Raw genomic sequence first — 20,968 nt, forward strand, 5'->3', positions numbered from 1 at the left:
TGTGAGAGAGATGAGCAGTTTTCCGGAATGCCGTATATCTCCAGCGGGAAATTGGTGTGATTGCTGCGATGAAAGAGAGCTGGAATGCGACGAGATGAGGACTGAGCGACTGCGGTGAGTCCGGCCAAGTTTGGCGAAGTTTTCCGCGGGGTCAAAGTTGCCCGAGTTTCCCGCAGTTTTCCGCTCGTTTCGTTGGCGGGGTAGTTTCCATCCCACTTCCATCAGAAATGACCCCGCGGCGGGGCAGTCGTCTTCAACGCAGGGGAGAGAAAGGTCCCCTGAACGCCACTGACGGAGGTGCAGTCTGGTACTTCTGCGCAGCTTCCGTCTCTCAGGTACCTATTGCTTGTCTCGACGCGATGTTGTAAACTCATCGTGAGAGTGAGTCCGACCTCACTTGAACAAGTCAGCAAAATTAGCATTTCATAATTCCACCACAAAACAATAACAATTGCCAATAATCAGACTGTCCTTGACTGAATCAAGTAAAGCCCAGCCAGGCACAATCATTCTTATCGCTAAACTGCCCCGCGATTCCGCCGCAGATAGCAGCGGACCGTTGCCCGTCCCCTTTACCTTATCCACCCGCCCGCGTTGAGCCCACTCGAGTCAGCCCGCGTCTTGCCCTCGAACCCATCCGACGTCGCTGTCCTCGAGGCAATCGACGACTTGTTATTAAAGACGAGCATCCTCACCTTCTTGTACAATGTTTTCTTTTTATGATTCACTCTCTCCCCTATTACTTCCTTTCGCCACTTGATACCCCCCTTTTCCGGACACACATTTCAATAAAAAAAAACGCCCAGTATGGCTCTCCTCCCAGAACCCTTTGCGAGCATCCCTCGCGAGAACTTCCTCTTTGGCCCCTCGCCCATCGAGCCCCTCCCCCGCATATCCGCCGCCCTGGGCGGAAAGGTCAACGTCTACGCCAAGCGTGAGGACTGTAACTCTGGTCTGGCATACGGCGGTAACAAGACCCGTAAGCTCGAGTAAGCTCATTCAACCTTTATACATCATACATGTAAAATTTCACAAATGAAGTCTAACAACCAGCCAGATACCTCGCCTCAGACGCTCTCGCCCAGGGCTGCGACACCCTAGTCTCCATCGGCGGCGTCCAGTCCAACCACACCCGCCAAGTGACCGCCGTCGCCGCCAAGCTCGGCCTCAAAGCCGCCCTCGTCCAGGAGAAGTGGGTCGACTGGGAGGACCCCGTCTACGACAAGGTCGGCAACCTCCAGCTCTCGCGCCTCATGGGCGCCGACGTCCGCCTCGACCCCTCAACATTCGGCATCGAGCACAAAAACACCCTCGCCAACCTAAAGGAAGAGCTCGTCGCCGCCGGCCGGAAACCCTACTACATCCCCGCCGGCGCCTCCGACCACCCCCTCGGCGGCCTCGGCTTCGCCCGCTGGGCGTTCGAGGTCGAGGCCCAGGAGAAGGAGCTCGGCGTCTTCTTCGACACCGTCATCGTCTGCGCCGTGACGGGGTCCACCATGGCGGGCATGGTGGCCGGCTTCAAGCTCGCCGAGAAGAAGGCGGGGGGGTCCTCCTCCTCTCCTTCCCGCAAGCGCAAGGTGATTGGCATCGACGCGTCGGCGACGGTGAAGCAGACGTTTGACCAGGTGCTGCGCATCGCCAAGAACACGGGCGTCAAGATTGGTCTCGAGGAGGGCGACATCACCGAGGCCGACATCATCCTCGACGACCGCTTCCACGGCGGCGTCTACGGCGTTCCGGACCAGGTCACGATCGACGCCATCAAGTTCGGCGCCAGCACCGAGGGCTTCATTACCGACCCCGTGTACGAGGGCAAGAGCTTGGCAGGTATGATGCAGCTCATCAAGAATGAGGAGATTCCTGCCGGTAGCAATGTTTTGTACGCGCACTTGGGTGGCCAGTTGGCGCTCAACGCCTACTCTGGCATGTAACCGAGGTTCGATGTCTCATGATGGATTTTTCAAGTTTAAATAAGAATATAATACCCTTTCATGTTCATTTCCCCATTTTAGTTCATTTTGACTCTTTTCCTGTGTTTGTTCGGAGACAGAGTAGAGTTTATCCAGCAAGGTTCATGTAACGCAACACCTACCATGTCCTGAAAACCATCCCCACGGTTCAACATCCACCTATCTCCGAATAGAGGTTTGAACTAGTATATATTCCCGCTGACGTCCACATTCGAGAACAACGTTCTGCAGCACAGCAGCAATCAATCGCCGTTCCCCGGTTTATCAAGTCGACACTTTAAGAAAATCAACTGCTAAACATCAACTACTGTTCGCAACGTCGGACCCCAATCATATTCACCTCCCAGAAATAAGCATTTTGGGACATTGCCTTCCTCTGTACACTTTTCATCGTGCTCAAAGAGGTTATTGACTTGTTTGCAACTGTCGCTAGAGTGTCTCAACAATACACACAAAATGTTCTGGAGTAGCCGCGTCGGAGGCTCTGTTCGTGCTGTTACAGACATGGATAGTACACCCATCACCACCAAATTGCAGGGCAACTACTGCATAATGACCACACTCTGGGAGACGATCAAATCTCTATTCGCAACCAAGAGCTCACGTCATCTCACAGACCTAGGTTCAGACGAGAATCAAAAGGTCCTTGACATCCAGCAGCGAAACACGTTTCTGCAATGCCACAAGAGTCTGCGGAATCAGATCAGGGACAGCCAACAGAAACAAAGATCCACCTGCAAAAACGACAGGGTAAAGTGGGTGACTCTTCTACAGCCCTTGAGCGAGAGTCAAGAGGAAAGGGAGGAGAAAGAGAAGGCTGTCCGGCTCAGGGACACTATTGACTACATCAACCAAACGCCAATGACAAATACCTATCGCTGTACAGGTGCGGAAGATGACCAGGGTGCCTGAACGGTTCAGGGTGTACTACCGACCATCGATTATGAGGCTATGCTTGGGGAAGTGGTGGACAATTCCCAATATTAGTTTGTTCTTCTCTAATGGAGGAGAAGGCAGAGAGTCACCGGAAAGGGCTTTAGAACATGAATATAGAACGTGAAGTTTACATTGGGACATGGACTTAGGATAAGGTAGGCTTCACGGTGGAATGTGGGGTCCCCTTGTGGTAGTCTGTGCAACCAGTACTTGATAACAGCACTTCCTCCTTCCTGAGATATCCCCTCGGGGAGATACTTAGTACACATCCAAGGAAGTATGGGCAACTGCAAGACCATCTTGAATATATCACCAAATAGGGAGAGCTTGATCATTTGAGGGTTCCCCATCCTCACGCTGTGAAGGACTGTTAGAGAACCAAGTTCAAGACCCTAGATGACTTGACCAACAAGCTCACAGTCGTCCTTTCTGCATGTTTTCATCCCTTCCTGACACTTTACGGTCACCAACTTTCGATTTCATTGATTTCATCCCAAATCACCATCGCAACTGCCTTTGACTCACAAAAAGTCTGTAATGACCCTTCTCCTTGATAAATAAACAACGAGGAAGGAGGGCGAATTGCCCACTTCGCCTTTGTTCAAAAAGTTCAATTCACCTCAACGATTGACCCTACCCTATCAATCGGGCCAAACTCATCACAAATAATTTATTTCACAACACAAAGTCTCACTTCCCACACACCGTCCACAGTTCACGTTAATCCCAAACCCCAACCTAAACACTGCCTTTGCGCAAGCTTTGCAACATTGCTCGCTACCCACAGCGAAGCGAACTTGAAAATCCTCAATTTTGCCGCCTTGCCTCAAACACCATACGGTATCTGGAAAATTCTGCTATTTTTGAAGACATTGAACATTCCCCTCCTCCGCCAAGAAAAAGAAAATAGTCAAAACAAATATGGCTTCTGGCGGCACCGAGCCCACCATGGAGCTCGAGTGCAAACGGTGCAGCGTCTCATCATCGTCAATCACCCCCAAGCGATCCTGCCTCAAAATCAAATCATCCGACGCCGATTTTACTCGGCAGAGCTGATACAGCCTTCCCCTTCCCCAGGGCCCTATACCTGATCTGAAAAGACCTTTTTCAGCTACTCCTAGATCAATCTAAGCCTCCATTCGAAGCAAAGGCCAGCTATATGTACCATATTCAGCGACGTCCAAGTCCCAATTTCATGTCGCCCTGCCAGAGACACAGAAGCACAGAAGTTAGGAAGCTAGCTACCCAGTTACTTAGGTAATCAAGATCTGCGTCATAAAGCATTACCTCAGTAGGTGGTTGGTGACAAAAAGTGGAACACCAACACCCCTCCTGTCCTCCCAAGCTCAAGGGTACACGTTCGGTTGGCACTTGGGTAAGGTATGTACTAGGGAGTAAAATCTCAGCAGCAATCCAGCCATGCCAACGACGTCGATGCAGCTGCCGCCGCGCAAACGGCGGAAAACGCAACTCGCTTGCAACCCATGCCGTGCCCGGAAGTCCGGCTGCGACGGAGCGCGCCCGGCGTGTTCTCCGTGCAGGAACAAAGGTTGGCAGCAACGGTGCACATATCAAGAGTCCGTCTTGCACGCGTCATCAAGACCGTAAGGCCCGTCTAACCTTTCACCTCCGGCGTCGAAAGAAGAGAAATGAGAGTAATGCTGAATAATTCTTGTAGGACAATATCCGAGCTCTCAAGGAGGCTGGAGCGGTTGGAAGAGTCGCCCGCACCTCAAGTTCTTGGCGGTCGGCCGCCTCCCGGCCCGGAATCGTCAGGAACCATCCCTGTGCCCCACCCGGTCGGCGCCGGATCAGCTAACCTTGTTGGCACAAGAGCCTCCGGGCCAGGTCCCCAGCCGGCCGACCAAGTCTCAACAACATATGTCACTCAATCTGCTTCAACGCCGTCTCACAACACGGGTGATGTCATATATGGCCCTTCGTCCAACATCTCATTCCTACAACTGGTGACGGAGGCCGCGGGCCCGAAAAGTTCGACAGGCATGAGTCCAGAGGAGCCAACTGATCTGGGGGCAGAGGACACCATCCCTACGGTGCTCGGATTCTCGACGACGACGACACAGCCCAAGAGTCCGGATCCCCTACCGGATCCTGTGATGCTGCCCGAGAGATGGCTCGCCGACAGCCTCCTCCACTCCTTTTGGGAATTCGTCCACCCAGTCTTCCCAATACTACACCGGCCCTCCTTCATTGCTTCGTTCGAAGCGGTGTGGCAGCCATCTCGAGGCCGGCCTCCCGCGCGAGATCACACCGACGTTGTGTTCCACGCGACGTTGAGCATCGTGCTGGCTCTTGGCGGTCAGCGGACCGACCAGGTCTCGGTCTCGGAGCAAGTCCGCCTGGCGGAGAGCTTCTATAAGCAATCCGTCAAGCTCGTTTCAGTCGACACGCTTGACCACTCTTCGCTGCAGGTCGTGCAACTGTTGCTGCTGAGGGGGATCTATCTACACTACACGCAACACGCGGACCGCTGCTGGAACACGGTCGGCGTCGCGCTGCGAGTCGCGCAGGGTCTCGGCTTGCATTCCCAAGGGGACAGGGCAACGTCGGAGAGCCAAGTCAAGAGAGAGATGAGGCGACGCGTCTGGCACTGTTGCCTTACCTTGGATAGGTAGGCATGCGTGCTCTTCCCCCCCCCTTCCACCCCGTCCCTTCGACACCATTTGCCTAGATCTGGGTGATTTCACTAGCTAACCTTCAAGACTTCAAGACTCACGGCAACTACCTTTGGAAGGCCGGTTCTCATGTCTCGGCAGTACTCTGTCCCACCGCCGGAAGCCATCGACGACGAGCACTTGTCTGAGACCTCTGAGGGCCTGCAACCGCCCAGACGTCCATCATACCTGGCTTTCTTCATACACTCCGTTGCGCTATTCGACGTTCTCAGTGACATTCTCGCCAGATTTTACACCGATGGCGACTCTGCTTTGGAGCAGAGACCCAGTTCACTCAGCGATGTCCTACAGCTCTCATCAAAACTCGACGACCTTGGCAGCTCCTTCCCGACCTATCTGAGAGAAGACGCGAATTTGACTCAGCTGGACGAGAATCTCCGCGGTTGCTTGCAGATGCAGGCAAACATCCTCAAGTCCAGGCAAGGAGATCCCACAGACACACCCCAACCCCCCCTGTTCCCTGATTTACCTCGATAAGAGATCTGACTGCGTCACCCAGACTCCTATGGATTCGTCTTCTGCTACTGCGTCCGCTGCTCTTAGCCGAAGCAAAGCACGGCAGACGACCAGGGACATCATCCACACCGGGTGCCATGCCTCCGACACTCCGAGAGAGTCTAGGGCACTCGGCCAACGTTCTCTGCCTTTCGACGGCCCACGGCGTGCTGCAAGAGCTGTACGAGAAGCTGGGCAGTGTCAGACAGAACTCGGCCTGGCATGTTCTCCTCTGTACGTGGTTACGTAGTTTATTTTAACCTTTCTTCTCCCCCACTCCATCTTTCCTATCCAGAACGGATCATGTTTGGTGGCTAATGCCAATTTCCCTTTTCCTTGCGTAACAGTCACTTTCGCCGCAGCTTCTACTCTGGTAGTCGCTACCTTGTGCCCCGATCTCCACGTCAGTTTTGAGACGGAGCCGGCGAAATCGTCGTGGGATCGAGCTCTGCGTATATTTGATTTTCACAAGAAGCACGTCGCCTCTGCCAGCCGAGGCATCGAAGTCTTGCAGAAATTGCGCGCATCCGTCGTGGCTGCGGTTGCCCAGCGGGAGGCGCCCTGCGGCCCTGACGTCAATGGTAAGAAATAGAGAGAGAGAGAGAGAGAGATTTTCGATTTGCTAATAAAGGTTGGAATGTGAAAGAGCAGAAGGCTAACTTGATTTTCTCTTGGCAAGTAGCAACACGCAATCCGAGTCTCGAGCAAGGAGGCGATGATCTCTTGCTCCCGTTCAGCTCTGGGCCTGGTATGAGCCATACGCCTCTGGCACAGGACTTTGGCGATTTTCTGAGTTCTGATTTACTCAACGAAAGCTGGTTCAATACGCAGGGTATAGATTCGATCAATTGGTTACTCTTTCAGTAGCGTTCTGAACAGCACCAGTCGATACCAACTAGCAATTGCTTTCAATTAAATGCTTAGATCCGACAAGGCACTGCACGACGGTGGCCTCTATTGATCAAAGGAATCCATACCAAGTGCGACTGTGTTGCTATTTCTCGCAGGATTTGAGTTCTAACGATGAATACGATAGCCGTTACAAAGAGTTCAAGAGAATATTTGGAGCCAAACATTGGAACGACGTGGATGCCCGCTTTCAAATGCCCGCTCCTGGCCATTACCGACATCACACATGGGCGCCGACGGAAAGCTGAGGAATCGAGAATCAAAGACCGCAACTATCAATTTAGGCTGCCAAAAAGTCTGTCATCACGATGCTAATACAATCTGTCTCTCTCAAATACAGGTCTCTCTCAAATACAGGTCTCTCTCAAGACACAGGAGCCTCAGAGTCATGGAAGTTACCCAGCTTGAGCAGCTTCTTGGCATTGTCACGGCCAATCTTGCGGTAGTTCTCGAGGCCGCCCACCGCCTCCTTGACCTCCTCGGCCTGGCCATCCCACCAAGCAGAGCACATCTCAATAGTCTCGTACGGGTAATCGACGGAGAAGAGCACGCGGTCGGCGCCAATCTCGTCCACGACGTACTTGAGCGCCCGGGTGGAGAAGTTGCCCGAGGTGGTGACGTAAATGTTGTCCCTAAAGTAGTCGTACACGGTCTTCTTACACATGCGGTGCTCGTTGCCCTCGTCCTTGGCAATGGGCTTCTTGACGTCCTCGAACCAGTGGTTGATCCGCCAGAGGTCGATGGGGAGGTGCTCGCCCAGGTGGCCGACAATGATTTGCAGCTTCGGGAAGCGGTCAAAGACGCCGTTGGAGATGAGGCCCAGGAGGTGGAGGTTGACGCCGTTGGCGAAGGAGAGGGGCGGGCCGATGAGGTACTTTCGCTGGGCGTAGAGCTTGTCGAGGACGATGTCGGTGGGGGCGGCCGGGTGGATGTAGACGGGCACGTCGAGCGCGCAGACGACCTCCCAGAAGACGTCGTACTCGGGCTGGTCGTAGAACTTGTATGTCTCGCCGCCGGGGCCGGCATGCTGGAAGTCGCAGAGGAGAGCGCCGTGGAAGCCGAGGTCCGTCACGCAGCGGGTCAGCTCGCGGCCGGCCTGGGCGGGGTCGTGCATGGAGAGGCAGGCAAAGGCGCCGAGCTTGGCGCGGTTGTGCTTGATTTGGGCGTGGGCCCAGTCGTTGGCCTCGGTGGCGCGGCGCTCCGCGGCGACGGGGTCGGCGATGCCCTGGATCCCCGGGATGGTGAGGGAGACGATGGTGTAGCCGATGCCGTGGGCGTCGGCGAGCTTGACGCGCTCGTTGTTGATGTCGCTGATTTGGCGCATGTAGCGGGCGCGGTCGGCGGGATCGATGTAGAGGGATGCCTCGTACTGCGACTTGGCTTCCATGCCGGTCATCTCGTAGGCCTCCTCGAGTGCGATCTTGCCGAGCATTTTGATGGTTGTGGTGGGCTGGTGTTGTTGGGCGAAAACTGATGAGATTCAAAATGTGAGAGTTGTGACGTGTTTGTTTGAAATGTCTTGACTGCGATGCTGTGTTCTGCTGAGACGGAAAAGAATCTCATGGCTTGGAGCATCGTCGACTGGTTTTTATACAAAATCGGATCTCTCATTCCTCACAACAATGACTGATGGCTTTCCACGGAGCGACGCCCGCCTATCCCGAGAACTCCGGAAAACATGACGTGTGAGAGACGTGTAGTGCGAGATGTCCCGGGTCGGTCTCGATCACCCTTTCAAGACTGAAAAAGTAGAGTCGTAAGTCGTGGCCATCGTCTGACGGCGGAATCTCCAGTTTCGCGGTGGCTAAGAGATGGCAGACCTCCCGCATGAAGCACAGATGGGTGCCGAAACCCAATGGGAAGTGCGCATTATCTCCGCGATGACCCACCGGGGAGATCGTGCGCTTCCGAAGTTTGGCGTCATTGTGCTCCGGTGTGGGTCCATACCGGCCCGGAAGACTTGCTTAGTGGGCTCGTGGAAGGTAAGCCGGGTCATCGGATACGGCACTAGAAGCGGGAAAAGGTGCTCGCCCTCGTTCTTGATTTCGCATTATCCAAGCTTTTCTATGGTGGTGTTGGTGGCAATCGAAGTGCTTCTCTCCGGCTTTTGTCCATGAATCTAGTCTACCGCGTATAATAATTACCACTCATCAAATGACATTTGATCCTGGACGTTTGACTTTGCAATTATCAGAAGGAGGCCTTTCAAATGCCAGGGGAAATCTAGTGTCCGAATTCACTGATTCTTTATTTGTTGGATGTTGGCAAAGGGTTTCGATTTCTCATGAGACTGGCGCAGGATCATGTGATGCTAATCTACCGAGCCGTCATGTATCACATCACAGGTTAAATGATTCGATGGCTGCATACATACGATCCGAATCACAAGTCACTGCCAGTGTCTTAGGGTCCCTAGCTAGCCGTTTCAGCGTCTCCGTTTTGCTGAATAACCAAGCCTCCAAATACACAGGTTGGGGTAGCGGCACATGCGTGTCCTCGATTGAACGTTGTGAGAAAAAGCTCAATGAATACACAACCAGCCTACTCCAAATGCCATTGTTGATAGCTACCATGCTCCAGTACATTTAATTCACGGTCATTGCATGTGGTGTGGCTTTCTAAGATTAATCCCCAGAGGCGGATAGCCCATGGGGAAATTGAGGAGAAGCAAAACCAACGGACCGTGACAGAAACCACCTCATTTCTGGTTTTCGTTGTGACCTAAACGTTGGGGAACAATGGGAAAAGGATACATCGAGGTGCGCCGGATGTTTGCTGACATGCGCGTCAGGAAGGGAGCTAAGGCGTCAGCTGCAGAAGCCTACATGTACCCTTTTTACATGAGGCGCCTCAACGAATCAGGATGGGACTTCCAGGTTGGAAAGAGGGGTTTGTGGTACGAGGCCGCATATCGCGCCTGGGCATTCGATTTGACACGGCCACATACATATTTTTAGGCAACAATTCCCATGTGTCTTGCCTTTCTTTCCACATTGGGCGCAGTATGTGTGTGTGTGTGTTTGTGTGTGTAGCAGGTGCTTGGATTCTCACGCACTGCTCGTTCAGAATGCAGTCTGGGATCCATCTTACGTCCTGGGCTCCTCGGGGATTAGAGACTCAGCTTGCAAGGCTCTGTTGGCCGTCAAAGTCAATGTTCACGGGGTTCTGCCACGAAGAGATGGAAGAACAGGAAGGGAATGGTGGATGTCCCGCATCTTGTATTGCTAATCCTGCTTTTTGCATTTTGTCACGCCGATGCTGCTAGACGCAAAAGAGCGATATCCTCCCTCATACTTTCCGCTGCCTTCATGTCTTGATTGTCCTACCTTGTCATATCCTAGATCGATGGGCACAATTTCTCCCTGCCTCTGGCATCTCTTCCCAACAAGTATCCAGTCGCGATCCTGTTTGTTCAGTAGACCCTGAGTCGTTACTACTAATTCTTTTTTTTAAAATGAATGATTTATGGGCGATTTTTATATCAGAGCTTGTCGATAATCTTCATACTCCCATCCTCAAAGACTTTGACCCTCGGTTTGGGACTGATGTCGTGATAGCCCTGGAAGCGGCAGTAATTGTGGTTGCAATCCTTGAGCCATCTGCAATGGTGGCCGAGGGTGCAGCTAATGTCGTCGCACTCGGAACCCATGCTGCACGGGATCCCACGGGACTGCGCGTGTATCGTCATGTTAGCCGAATTGCAAAGGAAAGACCGAAGATGGATTGGAAAAAAGGGGGAAGGGGAACGGGGGAAATCCAAAGTCTCTCACCTTTTGCTTCAATAGGACCAACTCGCTAGCGCTGAGCTTATCACCGTGAATGTAGGTACAGTTTGGGTTCTTACACTCGCCGTGGAGGTGGTAGTTGTTGCAAAACTTTTTGCCCGTCTCCGTCATGCGCGCGTTGAACCTTTTCTCTATCATGGGGTCGACTTTGGGTAGGGGCTCGTCGATGCGCTGGCTATCGGCGTTCAGCAGGTAGTATTTCGGCTGCGGTGCCTTCTTTGTAGAAAAGATATCAATGGGCTTGGGCGCTGTCGAGACCCGCGTCAATGTAGACCACGAAGACACGGGGGTCTGAGGGCCGCTGGAGGTCGGACTGGCGACACTGGCGACGCTGGACGGCTCTGCTGCCGCCGGTCTCAGCGGAGCGCCGTTGTTGGCCGAGTTGGTGTGAGCCGGGCCGGTCGGCGGCTTAGCGGCGGTGGGGATGGTGATGGTCGACGAGGGTGGGGGTGGAGGAGGCATGCTCGTAATGCTCGGTCGCTGGAACCTGTCGGGGAGCTTTTCTGACATAAAGACAGACTTGAATATAACCCTCTGGAACTTGAGGTGTTTAAAGCCCTCCTCGGCCGGCGTCGTCTCGATGAGGGTGAACTTTGAAGCCACCTTATCGTCTAGCTTATACGGCTCCAGGACGGGGAGATATCCGTTATCGTGGCAAGGGCCGAAGAAGATGTGCTTGCACTGGGTGATGCGGACCATGACGCGGAGCATCTCGCGGATTTTGTGGTCGGCCGACTCCTTGCCCGCGCCGACGTCGATGAAGCTGAATAGAGGCTGCGCGCGGCCAAAGCCCCGCCCAAACTCGGTAAGGGTTCGTTCTGTAGAGGTGTACGGGATGATGCCGGAGGAGTGGAGCTTCTTTGCGAGACCGTCCATGTTGAGGATCACTTGTACGATTATGTTCCAGTCTTCGATGGCGGCCTCTGGGTAGGCTTCGGTAACGTAGTTCTTAATCTCAGTCCACAGCAGATAACCGGCTTCGGCGCCTCCTTCGGCGCCCTTCTTCAGTAAGGCTTCTTGAAAGATGGCACCGTCGCCATCAATAATAACAAATACGAATGGATTAGATTCCTGTTTGGCGAGTTAGTCTCTTCCCATTTTCTATTTCAATGTTGAGGTAAACGGTTCGACGAATCACCATTAGGGGGCGGCAGTGGACGTACATTTGCCTTGTTCAGAGTAGCTACGTCCCTTCCCAGATTATTGGCTTTGGTCTGCCACATCCGACGCGATTCACGCTCATTATTGTAATCATCGCACTTGTCGCGGTAAGCTTGCTGAAGTTGGCCGTGACGAGCAAGTAGGTCCTAGGCAGTTCAGGTCAGTCATCCGGCCTGGTAATATATGGGATAGTACGGAAACGCATCGCGAATGCCCTCATCAGACACCCGCGAGGGGGTGGCGTCGTCGGGGCTCAATCTCACCTGAATCATCTGATCACGAGTGAAATCATTGCGGCGGAAGAGTTCCAGCTGCTGCATGTATGGCGATAAATCATCCGTTTCGTCCATTTTCCGCTGCGAGTTGGGCCTCGGAGTTTCAATCTATCAGCCCCGCTCTCGCCTTTATCTGCTATTGAGTGTTGTTTTGATGGACGAGCAATGCGGCGCCGTCTATGAGGAGGGGGTGAGATTGGAGGGGGTAAGGTGAAGTTGATGAAGTTTTTGAGATCAGGCCCGGGGAAAGATATCCTTACTTAAGCGTCTCAGGCGGGGCCGACTAGGGGCCGCAGCTTCCCGAAGGCCATTCAGATTGCTGGGCAGCGATTGTTCTGGGGCAAGAAAAACCCCCCGAAGGGCTAAAAGAACCCTGCACGGGGTCCCCTCCTTTACTGCCCTGGACATGTTCAGATCATGTTCAAGCCATGTTCCAGCCAAAACTTATCAAAAGCATAACAAGCACAAGATGTGGCATACTTTATTGAGAGGTTAGGCTGGCCATCAAGGCATATGTCCGAAACTTTGACCGTAAGTCTGTTTGTCTGCCGGTGGAGACCTGTAGAGGCGGCTACATGTCTTGTCTAAACGTGGCATGCCCTGTTTTGTCCGTGCTTAGTCTCCCACTTTGTCGTGCCGTCCGAGCTTTATGATGGGTCTTCCCAAAGTCTAGGCAAACCTAGGGAATGAGATGACTTGCGGCATTCTACTGAGCTTAGAACAGTTTCCCGTTTCTAGAATTTTCGGGAATAAACTCTCGACCTTCCCATGAAATTACCCAAGTTGTCTGTTAGTGTGTCAACAGCTAGGAAAGCTGCACCTCATTGGTGCACTGGACAGGCCCACATTGGATGAGCCACGATCAGAACTGGAGCGACAACTAGGAGTATTTCTCAATTATAACAATGATATTCTGTATAATCGACCAGCTGAAAACCTCACAGGCTGAGGTTTTGCTGGTTATTCTAATCGTTGCCGATTGCCGGGATTTCCTAATTGCAACACCGTTCGATTTGTTCTAGTCGCCAACAAGCTGTTTAGGATTTAGTGCGAGGTTCCCTACTAACCTTAGCTAGTAGCGAAGGTGGTGAAGTACCCATGTACCCCGCACGTACCCCGGTGTTTTGGCTCATCTAATGTCACCTGAGTCTCATTATACTATGCCGACATTTCATATGGAACTGATCAATCAACCCAGGTGAAGAAAAGTATTCTATCGATCTGCAAACTGCCACTTGCAAGCTTGTTTGATCTTTTGTCAGAATACAAGGGGCATCAAATCCCCTGCTGGTAACACAGCAGACACCAGACCGTATTAATAGTCGGTCAGCTTCACTAATCAAAGAACAATGGGGCATTAGTAAAGTGTCAGCTGGATCTTGATAACGGCGAAATAGTTTTATTGACCGATAACAACTATTGATGACAGATTCAATTAAATTTTGGGCCCTGTTGCCTAGTAATGCATCTAATGAGTCCTGAAAGATTATTCCCTCTGCTCCTGTGCCTTCTACTGTTCCATACTTTTGAGAGTAAAACCCCAGCTGCGTAGGTTTGATTGTCTGAGCGGAAGGAGGGCGTACAGACTGGAGTCTGAAATGTTTATGTCGATTGATTGGGCGTCTGGATGTTGTGGGTTTGCAATGAGAATTCCGAATTTGCAAGTCATATATTGAGCGAGACTACCTACCCTTTGGGTAAAGTATATGAATCATATTTCCATTCATTGGACTCAAGGTAAGTCTAGGCGGATAAAGTTACTTTAGAATACAATGTGGATTGGATCAACAGAAACAAAGTTGTGAATCAGCAAAGGAAATTGAAGAGGCTTTGAATCAAGAAGTCGACCATTGATCAAGTGAATGCTCAAGCTCGTTAGATGAATACTCTAGCGGATGACTCTAGCTCACATCACCAGCAGTGAATTCGCTGCATGAAAGAACATAAAAACTACCAGTCCAAAAGGCTTTGCTCAAACATGCCTTTCTACTAATCAAAAACTAAACAACTTCAATACGCTTCAATACGGCCGACGAAAAGTTTCTTTGACAATCGCCTCCCAGCCTTCGAGGTTTACGACTGCTCAGCTCAAACTACAAAAAGACTACATACAGCCGTTCACAATGTGTTTCAGACACTCTGGCAGCAGTCATTCGCGCGGCAATCCCAGCAGAGCGGTTAGACGACATCGTGAGCCACGGTAGATATTTGATATTGTGCTCGAAGTATTGCTCTGAAGATGGAAAGCCTGGACAATCATGGGTCGGGGGACCATACGAGAGAAGATGGTTAGAAACGGGAAGCAGTATGCGTACCGACAGGTCTCTGTCTTCGTCAAAGCACCAAGACCAGTATCACGTCTTTAATAAAAATCATGTTTGGTACTTGACGGTCATTCTGGTTTGTTTGATCTAGCGAATAAATGAATTCAGTGTCACGGCCCATAGGAAACACTCGTTTCACTCTACACGCTAGATAGCATGATTTCTCTCATTAATGAATTCTCATGCAATCGTGGCTCAAAATACCAGTTATCTATCGACAAGCTCAGTACCTAGGTACGACTCCACTTGTGTTTTCTAGACCTGGATTCCCGGAGTGTTCAAGATTTCCAAGGTGGCACTGTCATGTCGCGCCAAGGTTTTCCGTGTTGGTGATGCTATCGTATAAGGTCCTATTCGGCGTAGAGTTGCTAGCTAATGTAGATGTAAAGAAACGCACACAGGCACCTTTGTGAATGGGGAGGGCTAGCCCACGGATATAAGGTAGGCAAAATTGGGAACTAGGACACCTGCCAACTTGGCCACGTGCTCAACCAGAACCTGACGTTGCTCAAAAAGCACCTGACTATAAGTCCCTCACTTGTTGCTTGATTGTACTCAAGCAGTAGGGATACTGCCCAGGCTCGTGACAGCCTTCATCAACTCAATCAATAACTGTTCACCGAAGTACAGGGCTGTATGTCCCTCCGCCTGTGTTACAAAACTTGCGAAATTGCTGAAGAAATCCGCTTTGGAAACTAGCTAGTTGCAAGTTTGATGCAATCCACCGTGCTAAAGTGTTTTTCTGACCTGACAGGTTGAATCATTGCTCATATTACTTGGGTAAACAGTCTGACTGCATCAGCATACAAGATGACGATCCTATCACTAACATCGTTTTTTAGTCCGGTCAACGAATTCACAACTGACCAGGCCGTGGAGCAGTGATTCACTACGTTACGTTGAATTAAGACGCGTATAAAAGCACCACGCAAGTGCCTCGCCTAAGACTTTTGAAGGACAATTGCTAACTCTTCCAAGCGCTCAACAAAGTCCTAGTGCAACTCACGTCACGTGCAGACAGTCTTTATTACCCGAATCATCGGCTTCCAACATCTAAAGGTCAAAAGCCTCGATCACCATCTCTCGGATCTCACACACACACATAGCGTTATAAGCCTCTACTGTCAAGATGTGCTTTATTTCTCTCGGACACCGCAAGAAGGAGCCCAAGAGGCGCTTCAAGCCCAACCAGTCACGTTTGGGGAGAATTGGATGATGAATTGAGAGGAATCTAGAAAGCAGCGGCGCCATTCTTCTACCACTACCGACACCACGGACTACCAAGATTTTCAATGCTATTATGGACTTGGCTTTTCTTGAAGGGGGATGAGGGGACGCATTCAAGTTTGCCGCCTAGCACTTAAGCTTAGGTCGATTTGATGTCGAAAAGATTTCATCGACAGCGCATTCTTCAATTCTCATATTTACAACTTCCGCTAACTGATTTGGACTCAGGGTCGGCAGCATGTGACGTACATATTTTTTCCTGGCAGGATTCTCGCATCCCAATGCGGTGGAATAACTTGTCTCCAACTTTTTGCTGATTACATTACGCTTTAAGAAAATGAAGTGTTTACAGCACCATCCTATTTTCTTCTCCATTCAAAGAAGGTCGAGAACATGCGGTCCTTCTGTCCAGGAGTAAACTCGTTCGTGCTATTATAAGCTCAGTCAGCAAGACAGCACCCGGAATTGCAAACACGAAAAGCAGACTCACCAAACATCGTCCGTGTAGCCCATGAAGTTGTGGATAGGATCCAGACCCGGCAGATCCGGGCACGTGTCCGAATCAGCAGGGCAGCCGTACACATCGGTTCTCTGCGCCGGCGTATCCGCGACGAAATCGCCCAGCGTGTCAGAGCACCCGCCGGCAAAGGTGTGGTTGAGGCCGAACCAGTGGCCCGTCTCGTGAATGGCGGGGTGGCCGAGATTCCAGGTCTCAAAGGCACCCTGCTCGGCGGTGATGCCGGGCATCGTCTTGGCGCTGATCTTGCACGAGTCCTTGTAAAAGATCAGGTTGTCTGTGCCGTTCCCAGGGAGGACGGTGGGGAACTCGCAGTAACCTGTGGCGCCGGGGGAGTAGCTGCTGAAGAAGTAGAGGTTGAGGGCGTCATAGCCGCCCTTGCGGGAGGCCTTGAGGTAGGCGTTGTACTCGGTCTGGTGTAAGACCCAGCCGGCGGATCCGCCTTCGTTGATGAGGAACGCGGAGCCCGTCAGGTTGTCAACGATGCGGTCGGTGGAGTTGAGGACGAGGTTGATGCTGTACTTTGCATAGGTGTCGTGGAGTACTTTCCACTGGGCGTCGATGATGGCGTCGGTAACGAGGTCCGCCTCGGCCTCGGTGCTAGCGATGTGGAAGTGTACGTCGACGGTGAAGTTGTCGGGATATGTTTGACGACGCGTCGTCGTCGTCGTCTTACCGGTGAATTGGACGGTGGCAGAATCCTGGACGGCGCCGTCGTCGGAGACTTGGCAGCCCCGGCGGAAGGGTGTGGCCGGTTGCTCGGCGCGAGGGACGGCGCTGGCGAGGCTCAGCGAGGCGAGTCCGAGAATGAGTCCCTTCATCTCGACCAATTTGCTCTATATCTTGTCGGTGGTGATGTCTGTGACGCTGAGAAGCATCTTAAGATGCCGTCTGTACGACGCGGTCCGGCACAACCAGCTTTTAACTCAAAACTCCGCTCCTCGATTTCTTGGCTGGGCACACCAATTTAGAAAATCAACATCTACTATCCACTTTCCTCGTATTGCTCACATGCCCGCCTAGCTTAGAATGCAATTGGGTGCACCTCCAACGGGGTTTTATCTGTTAGCGCGATACCTGCAGCAGACTTTACCAAAACCGGTGGCAGCCCTGTAAAGTCACAATACTTATATTTATAAGTAAAACTTTTACAAAAAAAAGATCGTTAATTCCTTTTTTTTTTTCTTTTATTAGTTTTAATTAATGTATTTGTTATAAAGTTAGTGGGAAGGTAGTGGAGTAAGAGGCTCAGTGGTAGTAGGAAATGTCGCCTTTTAGATCTGTAAGTACTGCCTCTGGACTGGCCATGAAATTGGGCGAAGAAGAAAGAATCGGTACTTGCAGTGGAGCCTCCCTGTCAATTCACTGAGCTAACGTATGAAACCCCGTTGGAGGTGCACTTGAGTCGGTTCATGCTTCTATTTACAGTCACACACGCCGGAAACCCTGTCCCCAGCGGCCGACAACCCCATCATCTACCACGCTTCCGGCAAATCAGGTGTTGATCCTTACACTTTGAGGACCACCTTCCACAATAAGCATAACCGATCATGATTCATAGAAGGCGACATTGCGGGTAGCTACCAAACCTAAGCCGAGGACGTCGGTCTCGGGTCTTGTTGGTATTCGTATCACAGGGTAGTTGGTTCGAACCGTAGTTCCGAGGGGTGACGAAGGGTCAATTGACTGTATATTGATATCTCTACGTGGGTTGTAAAAGAGAGGTTCTAACCGTAGGTTAGCCGATTAGTTTGAAGCTGATATCGCGAACTGTTGGTGGTCCCTGCGCTTGACCTGACTCGAGGTCGAATTGGACTTCTAATCCGATAGGTCTTGATACAGAGCACACAAGATAATTGCAAAGCTCCTAGGATTCAATGCCGCCCAAGTCGTCCATTAAACAACATTCCCATGGCGAAGATCGAATCCAAACTCATAAAATCCAGTCTTTGTGCAATAAAAGTTCTTAATCCTTCACCAGCCCTGCAATGACGTTCTCCCTCCACGCCCAGAGTCCCGCATAAGTCGCTCCCGGGCCGACGAGAACCTGACCCAGCAAAGTAGCCGCCGCAGCCCCGATCGCGGCCCGCGTCGTAACATAACCCAGCCGACGGAGCTCGTAGACGGTATATAAACACCAGATCGCAACGGCGCCGAAACACAGGAGCATGTCGTACTTCCAGAAGCCGCCAATGCTGTGGCCCAGGGCCATGGACGCGACGCTCGGCAAGTCGAGAAAGGTGTCAAACAGAGACACGGAGGGGCTGAGACCGGCGTACGCGAGGGCGCAGACGTGCGTGATGGCGGTGATGGCAAACGCGAGCGTGTAGCCGGTCTGCAACGCGCCCTGGTCTTTCTTTTCAAATATTTCCCAGTCCAGGGACTTGGTGGGCGATACGATCCGGAGAAGGCCGGAGAAGGTCCAGGTGAGCAGCGAGACGTAGAGTGGAGAGGGCTGCCAGAAGGCGATGGCGTTCTGCTGGGCAACACTGTCGCCGTACTGGATGAACATGAGGGCGGTGGGTATGGCGTAGCCGAGACAGAGGGCTGGTATCAGCGCCTTCGCGACGGTTGATGGGATCGGTCGCCCTGTGGGACGGGTGTAGACCTCGCTGCTGGTTGTGTGCAGGCTGATGAGAAAGTACAGCGGTGCGATGTTCCCGATGCCGACCAGTTGGTAGACGGCGAAGAGAGACGGCCAGGATACAAGAGACAGCTGACTCCCGTTGCGGTAGCCTTCGACTGTCCAAATGTAGATGATTGGCATAAGGTTGATCAAGAAGTACAGGCATTGGAGCCTCATGTTCGGGTCAGGACCAGACGTTGCCTCGGAGAAGGCCCAGGAGAGAAGAGAGAGAACCGAATCAATCTGGGCATTACCGGTATACACCGTCTTCAGGGGGTAGCCCACAAAACTGGCGCCGCTCGCCGCCTCGGGAGCGATGACCAGAACCCGTTGCGCCAGGAACAAGATGCCGGCGAGAGCGGCTCCCACCACGAGCTTGGGCAGCCCGGAGAAGTCCAGTTTCCGGCTGGGAAGCTCGTCGAGGAAGGGAAGCGCGCGCGGCCTCTTTGGCACGTCTAAAAAGTCGAGCTTGTGGCCACCCTCGACATTTGTGCTCCAGGGCCCCTGCTTCTCGTCAATGGACAGGCTCGGGACGACGTAGCGGCTGGCGAACTCCAGAAGAGGGTTCTCCATTGCGGCGAAGCGCTGTTCCTTGTGCGAGGCGTGGACGAGCGGCCAGACGCGCGGTTCTCGCTTCTTCTGAGTTGCCAGGAAGACGTTGTGGATCTGCTCCGTCGTGATGCCTGATGGATTCTGCTTGAGGGCTTCCGTGAGGTTGTTTACCAGGACCGCTGCTGTTTCGATGGCGCTGTTTCCCCCTTGGCCAGCAATAGGTTCGAGCTAAGGCTTGTTAGATTTTCGAGGCTGAATGAAAGGGCGGCCGTGAGAAGTGGGTGAGGAGCAGTATTCACCTTGTGTGCGGCATCGCCAATGGTCATGATGCGGTTGAAGTGCCATTTCTTGAAGACGTACTCTGGCAGCGGGGTCAGGACGGACGAGATCCTGGCGGCGTACAGGTCCTTGAAGGTGAAGTTCTCAATGATGTTATCGTCCTGGTGCTCCTTGACCAGCTTTGCCTCGTCTTCCTTTGTGTACTTGGGGAGCTCGGGGCCGTAGTGCGTATAGCCCATGTTGACGAAAAGAAACCAGTAGACCCTGTTGGAAGGGCCGGAGATGACGAGGTACGAGAAGTGTTTGTTGAAGTTGGTCTGCACCGTGCTGTCCTCCCAGTCCTTGATGATGGAGATGCCAAAGATGCACTTGTAGACCGTCGGCAGGCATTCTGTCATTGGCTGTCAGTCCTGCACCGTGAAGGAATCAAATTCGCCAGTCTTTCTTACCCGTCTTTTCAGAAGCAGGTATGTAGCCGGGCTCCATGGTGTCGGCGAGCCGCCACATCTCGCTTCTGACTCTGCTGTGAACGCCATCGGCACCCACCAAGATGTCGCCCAAGTAGGACTGGCCGTCACTCGTCTCGACTCTGACCTTGGATGGCTCGAGAGAGACCCGGATAACCTGTTTGCTGACGAGGATTTTGTCCTTGTTCTTTAGATTTTTCCACAAGACTTCCAAAATCATTTGCCGATCCACAAACACAACCTCGTACCCGTGCCTATGCTAGATGTGAGAAAATGCCTTAAGATTCTTTGTTAACACTTCTCCTCACCGTCGTTTGATCTGCTCGCCAACGCCGCGATACTCACTCGTCGGAATACCCTTGGCGTCGCACAGGGACATCCTGAAAAGTGGCTCGTCGATGAGTTGTCTGATCTGATCGTAGAGTCCAATCTGATCGAGAACGCGGGAACCGTTTGGCAGAATGCCGATGCTTGCGCCAACCTGGGGCGCCATCTCGCGATACCCCTCCAAGATCACATAGTTGATGCCCACCTGTTCGAGCAGATTCGCCAGGGTCAAGCCAGCTATGCCACCGCCGGCGATCAGAACCGTAAAGTCCTTGGAAGGCATGACGACTGGAGTATGTCGTCAGTGACTTGGGCTCAAAAGTGAAGTCAAACTTTGGGCTTTTGTGTTCTGAAATGTTTGTAGAAAAAAAAAAGCATGTCCGCTTTTCAGAAATTGACGACGCCGGCGGCTTGCATCAGCT

The 20,968-nt window shown here is 52.3% G+C and overlaps 7 protein-coding genes across 7 annotated transcripts; 3 read left to right on the forward strand and 4 right to left on the reverse strand.

Moving 5' to 3' along the window:
• Positions 1 to 807: 807 nt before the first annotated feature.
• Positions 808 to 1,931, forward strand: CORC01_01041 (1-aminocyclopropane-1-carboxylate deaminase; the record flags this gene model as incomplete). The annotated part of the gene is made up of 2 exons (XM_022612697.1): positions 808 to 989; positions 1,058 to 1,931. The coding sequence occupies 2 exons, from the start codon at positions 808 to 810 to the stop codon at positions 1,929 to 1,931; spliced, it is 1,056 nt and encodes a 351-aa protein (XP_022480858.1).
• A 495-nt stretch (positions 1,932 to 2,426) lies between these two features.
• Positions 2,427 to 2,882, forward strand: CORC01_01042 (uncharacterized protein; the record flags this gene model as incomplete). Its single annotated transcript, XM_022612698.1, has 1 exon — positions 2,427 to 2,882. One exon carries the CDS (start codon positions 2,427 to 2,429, stop codon positions 2,880 to 2,882), a length of 456 nt encoding a protein of 151 aa, XP_022480859.1.
• Positions 2,883 to 3,827: 945 nt separating this feature from the next.
• Positions 3,828 to 6,996, forward strand: CORC01_01043 (uncharacterized protein; the record flags this gene model as incomplete). Its single annotated transcript, XM_022612699.1, has 7 exons — positions 3,828 to 3,874; positions 4,585 to 5,538; positions 5,638 to 6,015; positions 6,102 to 6,331; positions 6,445 to 6,678; positions 6,744 to 6,929; positions 6,983 to 6,996. 7 exons carry the CDS (start codon positions 3,828 to 3,830, stop codon positions 6,994 to 6,996), a joined length of 2,043 nt encoding a protein of 680 aa, XP_022480860.1.
• A 374-nt stretch (positions 6,997 to 7,370) lies between these two features.
• Positions 7,371 to 8,438, reverse strand: CORC01_01044 (2,3-dihydroxybenzoic acid decarboxylase; the record flags this gene model as incomplete). The annotated part of the gene is made up of 1 exon (XM_022612700.1): positions 7,371 to 8,438. The coding sequence occupies one exon, from the start codon at positions 8,436 to 8,438 to the stop codon at positions 7,371 to 7,373; it is 1,068 nt and encodes a 355-aa protein (XP_022480861.1).
• A 2,049-nt stretch (positions 8,439 to 10,487) lies between these two features.
• Positions 10,488 to 12,302, reverse strand: CORC01_01045 (C-x8-C-x5-C-x3-H type zinc finger protein; the record flags this gene model as incomplete). The annotated part of the gene is made up of 4 exons (XM_022612701.1): positions 10,488 to 10,676; positions 10,777 to 11,862; positions 11,955 to 12,098; positions 12,216 to 12,302. The coding sequence occupies 4 exons, from the start codon at positions 12,300 to 12,302 to the stop codon at positions 10,488 to 10,490; spliced, it is 1,506 nt and encodes a 501-aa protein (XP_022480862.1).
• A 3,835-nt stretch (positions 12,303 to 16,137) lies between these two features.
• Positions 16,138 to 17,116, reverse strand: CORC01_01046 (metalloprotease; the record flags this gene model as incomplete). Its single annotated transcript, XM_022612702.1, has 2 exons — positions 16,138 to 16,207; positions 16,269 to 17,116. 2 exons carry the CDS (start codon positions 17,114 to 17,116, stop codon positions 16,138 to 16,140), a joined length of 918 nt encoding a protein of 305 aa, XP_022480863.1.
• A 1,145-nt stretch (positions 17,117 to 18,261) lies between these two features.
• CORC01_01047 (FAD binding domain-containing protein) lies at positions 18,262 to 20,829 on the reverse strand (the record flags this gene model as incomplete). The annotated part of the gene is made up of 4 exons (XM_022612703.1): positions 18,262 to 19,701; positions 19,773 to 20,143; positions 20,202 to 20,473; positions 20,528 to 20,829. The coding sequence occupies 4 exons, from the start codon at positions 20,827 to 20,829 to the stop codon at positions 18,262 to 18,264; spliced, it is 2,385 nt and encodes a 794-aa protein (XP_022480864.1).
• Positions 20,830 to 20,968: the final 139 nt, after the last annotated feature.

The sequence above is a fragment of the Colletotrichum orchidophilum genome, assembly GCF_001831195.1.
Source record: "Colletotrichum orchidophilum strain IMI 309357 chromosome Unknown Scaffold_5.1, whole genome shotgun sequence".
NCBI classification, from domain to species: domain Eukaryota; kingdom Fungi; phylum Ascomycota; class Sordariomycetes; order Glomerellales; family Glomerellaceae; genus Colletotrichum; species Colletotrichum orchidophilum.